This window comes from Cannabis sativa, chromosome 3, assembly GCF_029168945.1.
Source record: "Cannabis sativa cultivar Pink pepper isolate KNU-18-1 chromosome 3, ASM2916894v1, whole genome shotgun sequence".
Lineage (NCBI taxonomy): Eukaryota > Viridiplantae > Streptophyta > Magnoliopsida > Rosales > Cannabaceae > Cannabis > Cannabis sativa.
In genome coordinates this window covers 16,971,637-16,982,171 of record NC_083603.1, presented here as the reverse complement: position 1 = coordinate 16,982,171, position 10,535 = coordinate 16,971,637, and the positions used below count along the sequence as shown (strand labels likewise).

The window sequence follows — 10,535 nt, the reverse complement described above, 5'->3', positions numbered from 1 at the left end:
TTTTAAAAACCAGAAAAATTCTTTGTTATTATTATGAATAAGCGGTCGCTAATTCAGGCTGTTTTCACCAATAAATGTAATAAATTAGAGTGAACGATGGTAAACAAGGAAAGAAGGTAGTTCTGCTCAATAGCGATATATCAACTGCTTGTATGCATCCTTATGATTTGAGTAGAAGTCAATCTCAGCCTGTTAATGAAAAACAAGTCAAAGCTAGCTAGTCTCAGTTCCAATTCAGATGTAGAACACTTATTGTTCTTTATTCTCATTCTTTACTTGTTCTTGTTACTTAATCCATACTCGTTGGATTGTAACCTCAAAAAAATGTGAAGTCAAATTGAAAATAATGTTTGATTTTTGATATAATCTAAAGTGTGCTTTTGAACATAACCACCATGAAAGGAGGTGAAGATTCGTAGTTATGGCATTAATATAATCTAAGACGGTTGGTTGATAAGAAAGTATGTTTTTCATATGACATCTAGAATAATTTGATATTGTAATGTGACATACCTTGCGAATTGCTTTAATGGCAACAAGAAGCTTTTCACCAATTAGATCTCCCATGAAATTGTCTTCATTTAGAGCTGCTAAAGATTCTGAAAGTGATTCTGGCAATCTTTTAAGTTCTTGTCCAAACGTAGAAGTATCGGTATCTGTTTTATGTACAGAGATCGTTAAGATGAGGAATCTAGTTATAAACATGTAATTATGAGGACTTAATAAATTAAGAACAAGTGGGAATTGAGCTTACCAACAGGTTTCGGGAGGCTTAGATGTTTCCGAAGCCCATCAATGCCAGCAGCAAGTATTGCAGCCAAGCCTATGTGTGGATTTGCACACCCATCAAACGATCTAATCTCAAAGTTACTCACCAAACCATCTGGAAATCCAGGTGGAGATGCAGCTCTCACTGCAACTTCCTTGTTCTCTCTTCCCCAGCATTGGTATGGTCCACTCCACGTATGGGGTTGTAACCGATCATAGCTACATGTCAAACTTGTTCAAATATTAATAGTGGAACGAAACACTTGCATTTGCATTCATACAAAGTTATGGAAATTAATTCTAGAACCTGTTTGGAATTGGTGCGATGAATGCTAAAATTCGAGGGAGATGGTATAGAACACCAGCCATGAATTCCTCTCCAGCTTTGGACATTCCGTACTGAGATGATCCCATGAAAACATTTTTTCCATCCCGAAACAAACTGACATGCACATGGGCCCCAGAACCAATGTCTTCCATTGAATACCTGGAACAAGAGACAACCGACCTGTTACTAAAAGTCCAACTTATTTTCAGGGGAAAAAAATTTCCACACCTAAAGCAATTAGAATGAGTTGCACTGCTAGAATCAATGAAACACTTAAAGTTGAACAGATTTCTTTGAGTTGCTTTACAGTCCTACATGTTGCTATACATATATCAACAGTTTGTAAGATTGCAAGACAAAACGTACTTCGGCACAAAAGTTGCCAATAATCCATGTTTCCTTGCAATGGCCCTGATAGTTTCACGTGCAAAAATTAGGTTATCAGCAGAAAGGGTACAAGGTCCATAGCCCAGAACCACCTCAAATTGGCCCTTCCCAGATTCTGCATGTACCTACAAAAAGGGAAATACCAAATGAGATAAAGAAACATGTTGGTAAAGCTTTAACCATAGCCTTAGTAAATGAAGGCATGGAGGAAATAAAGAATCATAACATATGCACCTGTTCCACTGGAATATTCAAGGAATCGAGAGCAGCCACAATCTCTTGGAATATAGGAGAAGCAGCATCATATGATGATGTTGAGGAGTATGGAGTAAAATCAAATGGCACCCATTCTTCTTTCCCTTCCCTAGCAAGGTTCATTAGCAGACACATTAACAATTTCAAGAAATTCCTTTAAAGCATTTGCCATGATATGATCAAGAAAAGGTTGAATCTCACACCTCAGTACACTCTTCAACAAAAAAAACTCATTCTCAAATCCTGCATTCATTACCTAGATATATTCCATTCAAGATATTAAAAAATAAAACAAGAAATCTAAGTGCTTTCGTATCTAAGCTAGACTATAAGACATACAAAGTTAAATTCTTCTTTTAGAATTTTTGAAACCCGTCGCAAGGCTTCTCTTGGGCAATATTCCCATGGTTCACCAGGTTTGAGACACATGTCAGCTAAAACCATTTCTTCTCGAGTTTCCCTGTTAGAAAAGATGTTGGCACTTGGCACATAAGAAGAATGCAAAATTGATTTGAACAAATTCACATGAGAATTGTACAGAGGACAGCATAATTTTGCATTGTGAATTCAAGGTACTTAAATTGTCTTTTAAGTAAGAAAATGCTAGCAGAAGTAGTCAAGAAACAATTAATTCTGAACTGAAACCATAAATTACTGTGGCATGTGAATTAAAAAGTACTAAGTAACTTCTCCATAAAATGAGCCATCTCCTGAAACAGCATGTTGGTTGCAGTAATTGAAACATCAAAATAAAAATTTTCACATGCCATCATATGATTTCCATTCCATTTTGTTGTACATCTAATCAAGTTTCAACGGCAAGCAATAATATCTAATCATATAAGACCTTACTCATTTAATAATATCTAAAAATATATAGTATTCTGTTTGTGTCAACCAAATTAACTTATTTAGTACTGTTAAGTACATTTGAACATATACAGGACAGATAGGAAAGTTTTGAAATCCAAAAAACCAGCCAAATCTTTCAGAAAGAAATTTTGTACCAGGGAATTATCTTTCTTGTTGATAAATCAGGCACCAATCTCATCTCACCCGTTGCGGTCAATTTAGACTCTTCCACGGTACCATCAGTAAATGAAGGCATTCCCATTGCAGCAAAAGCCAAACCAACACCATTCCTCTGAACTGTATCCTGAAAGCGTGCTGAAGGCACAACCTAATACAGTAATGGCAAAATTGCTACTTCAGAAGACATAATTTTTTTCTGTTCACTGGCATGATGTTGGTGAGAGCTTGGACATAACTAGAAAAAATGTAGAGACAAGATTCTAATATTATGAAGAGAATATTTATCTAAATGGCAGACTATAAAACAGAGAAAAAAATTACAAAATACGATTAACTCACACGGCAACGTTGTTGTCCTGAAGCATCAACCCAGAGAATACGAACTAATCTGATGCCACTTAGTGCAACATTAGTATTTGTAGGTGCAGCAGATATAGTGTTTGCTGACCCAAAAGATTTCACAGGTAACTTAAGTTTGTAAAACCGAATGGAATTTTCAGCAAAGATGTCTTTAGCAGCTTGAACAGCCTCATGAATATCAAGATCTCCATCAATACAAGCATCACGCAGGACAGAAAAGATGACTTCACGTGATTTTTGAGCACCTAAACGACAAGTCACATTATGAAAATGACAGTCCATACAAGCTTAAATAATTATACCATAAATAATAAAGTAAAATAACTGTCAAATTTAACACACCTAAGTAATATGTTTCAGGAAATGCGTAGCCATCAGTGCTGAACATTACCTGAAAATTTATTTATGTCATTAAATTAAGCTAGTTTTGATCCTCAAGCAAATTGGGAGAAAAGAAAACATTGTACAAATGTAAAGTGGCTCAAACAGAATGCAATTGGTACTCAAATTATTCAAGTAGTTCAATGAATAAAAACCTTGAATGATTTCAAAGGATTCACTTTCATGAAAAATTCAGACAAGCTTATTTTGAATATCCTACTGCACATTTCTCAGTTTCTTATTAACAGTTCACACCAAAATGTTAATACCTTATTTATTGGAGCAAGCTCCAAGAGTTCTTTGATTGAAGATATCATCCCATGGACGCTAAGCTTAGGGAGAGCCAAACCAAAGTCTAGATACACCTGAAAATTATGAAGGCAAGTATTCTCAATGAAACATTTTATTTCAAAATTCAGTAAAAGATGTTATTTACAGGAGAAAATGTTTAACCTGAGAATAAACAGAAGCTAAATATGAGGCTTCCTTAGAAAATGGATAGGATGCATGTAATAAAACTATACGGCACTTAGAGAATCTCTTGTCCTCGAGGACATCCCGGAGATGAAGGGGATTGGAGAGCCGCATATCCAGATCTTTGTCCCCAAAACTAGTTACAGGTGAAATGTACAATTTATCAATAAATAAACAAAAGCAGAGTTAAAATAAGAACATCTTTAAAGTGCCTGATGCTCTTAGTTATAGTTAGCATAGGATAAAGAGATAGTAACTTGGAAACTTTGAAAATTATTGGTGATTCTCAATAGCGAACCAACCATAGCAAACTCATTTCTCTCAATAACATATTTGAGATGCACTAGCGAGACTAAACTTTATCATATGTTGTAAGTTATTTCACCATGATGACATTAAAAATTTCATTTTTATTTCCAAATAGCAATCTTGATTCCATGTTTTGAATTCTTTTCTCATACCTCCAAACAAGTAGTGTTAAAAATCATACCCTGTGTGTATCTGCATTGGCAAGTCAAACTGTTCAGCAACCTCCAAACTTTGTGTGAATATAAAGTCGATGAAGTTTTTATTTTCTATGCGAATAGGTTTACTAGCTGGAAACAAAGGACTGTGTTAACACAGAAGAGATGATCATTGAGAAATCTTAATCCACCTGCTATACTGTACTCACCTACTAAAGTCTCAGTGAGACCTTCCTCAGCATCTATTTTTGAAACATTCGGGTTGATTTCTAGGCCACTGCGGTATGCAGCTATGGTTTTCAAGCCAAAAATCTCACCAGCAACTGTAATAATAAATTAGCTAAGGAAATCACAAGCAAAATTAACTTCTTCTGTTATCTAATTAGACAAGGTGAACACAAAAGCCAAGGATATGATTTTAGCTTTCCAACAAATATCTCAGTGAACTTATCCAATGTCCAAGATGTTCCCCCAGGCAATTCCTACACAACCCAGAAAAAAGAAATGCATTACAAATAAACGGAACAGTGATATTATGAGAGTGAACAGCATGATAAACGTTCAAAGTATCTTACTTCATCTAATATTGTCTCAGCAAGACGTTCAATTCTCAAGATTCTGCCAACAAATGGTGAAAAGGCTTTGTGCCATTCTATGTCATGTTCTTTGTCAAAATTTACTCCATCATCAATGAGTATGGCAGAGATTTTCGCAGCCTTAAAACATGTTGAGCTTATGGCCTCCAACCCATTAACTCTGCGAAATTCTTCGATCCCACGCAATGAGTTTTCACATCCATAAAGTTCAGCTATATCCTTCAAATTTCTCTGTCTCATAATAACAAGTAAGTTCAAGAAAATCCTCACATTATTATGTCACAACAAAGCTGCTATGCAAAATTTCTTTTGAATTAAGATTTTCAAGAGATACAGAACGAATCCTAACCAATTGAGACTGAACTAGCAAACAACATAGGCTGGTTAAGCCCTCAAGGCAATTCTTTTAAAACAAAACTCTTTTTCAACTTCATAAATGTGATGCTAGCTCAAGTAGTTGAGTCTCTGAGTACGTAATTCATCTTCAAATCCAGTGTTGAAATTGCAAAACTGACATCATTTTCTAAAATTTTGTGTCTAAATAGGTCTTCAAAGTTCAACCTTTTCAATTCGTATCATTTAGGTTGTTAAATTATTTTCATTTTAAAATACATAAAAATAACAACAAAAATTGATGAATCTATCTTTAAGAATTTCGACCACTAATTTAGGACAAAAAGAAAAGGAAATTCAAATATTTTAACTTTTTTATATATTAAATTAGTGTTGGTTCATAAATTATACAAAAAAAAAATCTTACGTACGTTGTTTTAATTAATATCATAATAACTGCATTATCCGAAATTAACATTTTTATGAAGCACAAGTCTTGTGTGTGTAAATTAAATGCATTAATATTGGTAGTTGTGGACAATCTCTGTAACAGTCGACTACTCACACTGACAAAACTCTCGTGTTTACTCGGCAGTTTCTTTCAAAATTAATCAAAAAAGGACAAATCAATCTTTTTCTTTCTTTGAAAAAATCATATTATTTCCATCAAGAATGAAGAAAATGCAGAACAAATCACGCAGCGTTATTTCATCGATTGAAGAAAGCTTAGCCTAAATTAAAGTAAAAGTCAATAGTAATAAGAAATATGAATTGAGTTGAGATTTCATATGTGTAGAAAAACAAAAGAGTAGTGAGTGAGTGGTACCTTGACGGAGAGAGAATGAAGAGCATGAGTCAAAGCATCGCCGCGAGCTTCAGAGAAGCCACCGAGGAAAGGGAATGAAGAATCAAGAGACACAATATTGTGTGCGTGACCATCTACCACCTCCACTGCTTCCACTGCCTTCTTCAACTCTGACAAATCCATATCTATTTTTCTCTTCTCTCTTTCTCTCTCCCGAGAAAATTGTTTTACAAAATGGCGCCCTAGCCTCTTTCTCTTTCTACATCCACAGCTACAGATTTATAGAGTAATGATAAAAGGTAGCCGTAGTGTATCACAATATATCAATATCTCCTTTGCAATATCATATTGGATAACGATACAATTAATTATTGGTTACAAGTAGCCGTGATGGCTGTACGTGATCCTATACTTTGCAATGATAACTATTGACCACCAAAAATAGAAAAAGTAAAGTATTTCCATAAATAACAAATAGGTAGATAAATGACTGGATATTCCGTACAAACAGAAAAGGACAAAAAGCGGCACCTGTGTTCGTTGCTTGTAAGTATCCTTTAGTCAAATTGCGTCATGCATCTCTTGGATGCATCCACATCCAAGAACCCCGCAAGCCACGGCTCGCGCCCGTGGACAGCCAGCCTGCCCGTGCGCCCAATCAACCAGCCAGCCAGCTTGCCCGCGCCCAGCCAGCCAGCTTGCTAGCCAGCCTACTTGCGCGCCCAGCCAGCCAGCTAGCCAGCTTGTCCGTGCGCCCAGCCAGCCCCGCACCCGTGTACGTAGCCTCAGGACCCTGCCCATCCGCCTTTCCTCCCTGACAGCTACAGCTACAGATCTAATATATCATATCATATACTTTGCAATATATATATAATATTACATTATTAATTATTGGTTACAGGTAAGTGTATCAGCCGTGATCCTATAGTTTGCATTGACACTACATTTAGCATTTTTCAATAATTTAATATAATAATTTTTTTGTATAGAATATCTATAATCATTGAATAAGTCGCTACATTTATAAGCTGTCATGAACTCTATTTCTCCCCTCAAAAAAAAAAAAAAAAAAAACTCCATTTCTGTTGTGTCGGTTTCCCTCTCTTCTATGTTCAAAGTCAAAGTAATTAGTTAAGACCGTAAATAGTTCACTTCTTACTGCCCTTAATAGAAAAATTAATGATTTAGGGAAAAAAAAAAGAAAATAAAAGACCTGACTATTGACTTAATTATTTTATCACTTTCGACACATTTGTCATATGAGATAACGACCTACTATTGCAAATATGCATGTTTTTTTTTTTTTATATTATTATTAAGAAAAAGTTAGGTGAGCATTTTCTTAAAGACGAATATATTTTTATTAATTTTTAATGATATGCATGTTTTTTTATTATTATTAAAAAAGTGAATATTACTGTTGATTTTTTATTATAATTTTTATTTACAAATGTATGTGGAAATATTTAGGAAACTTTTTTTTATTTTTACACTTTAAATTAGTTTTTTTTTTTTTTTTTTTGCATTTTTACTGAATTCTATATAGAAATTCCTATTACAACTAGCGTTGCAATCTAAATTGCAACAAAAAATCGTATAGAAACTCCTATTGCAGCTAGCGCTGCAACCACTTTAGAAATCCAAACCGTAAATTTGAAAAAAAAAAAATTAAAAAACAGTATATAAAGTATTTATTTTTTTTATGACAATATTTATTATAGTTTTTTTTCTTCCTTAACACAATATTTATTTTACTTACAACATAATTTTTTTAAAATTTTTAAAAAAATTTCGAATATTTTACAATATTAAAAATAAATTTAAAAATTTTTAAACACACGTAATAAACTAAAATATCAAAGACTCTATTATTAGCACTGTAAATTATTTAAAAAATTTCAAAAATTTACAAAAATGATATTTTAACTATAACAAATACCGTTGTTGATCCCAAAAATCCGCTAAGTAAAATATTAAGGTCACGATAAAAAGTAAAAGGAAAGCACCACGAGAAAAAGGCCCCATGGGCATCGCGTCGCGCCGTGGCGCCCGGCCACTATGGCTAGGCCGCGGCCCGTGTGGATGGTGGAATGTGGCTTTTGAATGGGCGGGCCGCGACACCCACTTGTTGGGCCACGTCCCGTGTGCTCTAGGTGTCTCCGTTTTCCACGCGTAATATTTTTTTTCTTCTGGTCAGGATTCTGATTTTTCACCTTGATATTTTTCTGCGATCTTTTATCTGTTTTTGTTGATATTTTTCAAATCTTCTTCTATTTTAAATCTGTAAAAGTAAAAGATAACAAGCGTAAAATTGCTTCAAACACACGTAAAACTAAATTAAAAATATACTAAAATTAATCTAAATTTAATACTAAAAATAACCTAACAGTGTCGTACCACACCTCCAAGCGAGACGGGGAGCCTTGCTCCCCTTGTCTCCGTGCCACGTTGCGCGCCTCCAAGCAAAATGGGGAGCCCCGCTCCCGCCTTTGACTTCGCATTGGGATTTTATGGCCTAAATAAAGCCTATTTTAATATAATTAGATTTACTAATTATATAATATCTCGATAAGTCTAATGGTAAATAATTAGGGTTTATATTTATATTATCTGTTAATTAGATAATAAGTGAGATTATGATTCTACTAATCTATTTCAACATAAAATTTAAATTTTGCTATAAGTAAGTAAATAAGCGTAATTTATAAATTACATAGATTTATTTGAAATACATGGATATAATATGAGTTATTTGTGAAATAAAAATATTTTCAGGTTCAGCAACCCTGGAGACCTGATCGGAGGCCAAAAATATCACAACAGTTTTAGTTAAAAATATTAATAGGATTATTGAGATAAGTTGATTTTAAAAATACCGGAGTATTTTAAGGTACTCGAAGTTGACTAAATACCCTAAAAGTAGAGATTTCTTAATGGCTAAGAAATGATAAGATAACTATTAATAATAAAATTTTATTAATATTATTATTTTTTTATTATTAATATAATATTATCAAACTTTCAATTTTTCAAAAAAAATATATATGTCTGAAATTATTAGTAAATTAGTGAATTTTTTTAATTTAATTTGCAGATACACTTTGAAAGCTAACGGAAGCAAGCTATGGCCAAAGATTTATGAAGATATTGAGGAAATTAAAGACTAATTTGTTTGGTGGAGGAGTTCATTTAATTTGATAGGATAAATTATCCTTCATGTCTTGAACTAGCTAGATTTGGCTAGAAATTTTTTATGATGAGTTGATAAATTATTTGTTTTACTTTATTTTATATCTTTATTATAAAAGTGTTTTGCTTTATTCTATATCTTTATTACAAAATAAGTTTTCATGAAATACGTGAATAATTTTTTTTTTCTAATTCAATTTTGACATTATGCTATATTTTAAAAATTTATAGTTAACGATGTATATTCTTTTTACGCCATACATTATATTGTATTCTATTTAAATATAAAATTAGACCTCTCGGTCGTTACACAAAATATTGTTAGGTACAACCGAAACCGGGATAGACCCAAATACCTGATGAGCAAACACCCATCTAGCCACATTATGAGCGGCAAAATTACAAGTTCTACTTATAAAAGAAAAATTACAACTAATAAAGAGTGGAGCAGACTTAGAACAAAATGAGATATAGTTTTCAAGCGCCCAGCAAGAATCCTTCCCATTGAAAGCATTGATGATCACACTCGAGTCAGTCTCCACAATCACATACTTAGATCCGATATCTAAGGCCACCGAAATCGCCAAGCAGCAAGCCGCAGCTTCTCCGCAAAGAGCGTCCGAGTAAGCTTCCCGAGCCGTCTGAACTCTAATGACTCTGCCAAAATGATCCCTTGCAACCACAGCCAAGCACATACTATTTAAATATATATATATATTTATTATGTATAATCTAACCTTTTTATCTTACTTTTTTTTTTTTTTTATAAATTTAATAAGTATTGTAAACCAACAAATATATTAATCGAAAATACTTTCTTTTTTAAGGTGAATCAAAAATATGCTCTTCAAAGGGTAATATTTGTATATTTATTGCATCAATTTGTATTTTATATTTTTAATTTTTTTATTATTAAATTTATTAGTTTTTTTCTTAAAAAAAAAAGCAAAAAGAAATAACAATAAATTATAATATAATTCTTAGTTATATTTCATATTTATTTTATTCTCATTGTTAATAATAATAATTAAAACAAAAATTTATTCAATACAAAAATAACTCAGAAATAATTGTATAGAGATAGAGTGGATTTATCATGACGTTTAATTCCCTATATTTGGTTGCAAAGAATCTGAGGTGTAATTTATTCAAGAAATTACAAG

At 33.0% G+C, this 10,535-nt stretch overlaps 1 protein-coding gene across 1 annotated transcript; it reads right to left on the bottom strand.

Annotated features, from left to right (window-relative positions):
• LOC115710039 (protein fluG) lies at positions 1-6,591 on the bottom strand. The gene is made up of 18 exons (XM_061111710.1): positions 6,205-6,591; positions 5,025-5,276; positions 4,865-4,931; positions 4,659-4,775; positions 4,476-4,581; positions 3,965-4,121; positions 3,781-3,876; positions 3,473-3,521; positions 3,110-3,375; positions 2,746-2,918; positions 2,078-2,198; positions 1,942-1,994; positions 1,718-1,847; positions 1,463-1,608; positions 1,076-1,255; positions 755-987; positions 514-656; positions 1-189 (listed from the first exon to the last, which is right to left on the bottom strand). The coding sequence occupies exons 1-18, from the start codon at positions 6,364-6,366 to the stop codon at positions 127-129; spliced, it is 2,514 nt and encodes an 837-aa protein (XP_060967693.1). The 5' UTR covers positions 6,367-6,591; the 3' UTR covers positions 1-126.
• Positions 6,592-10,535: the final 3,944 nt, after the last annotated feature.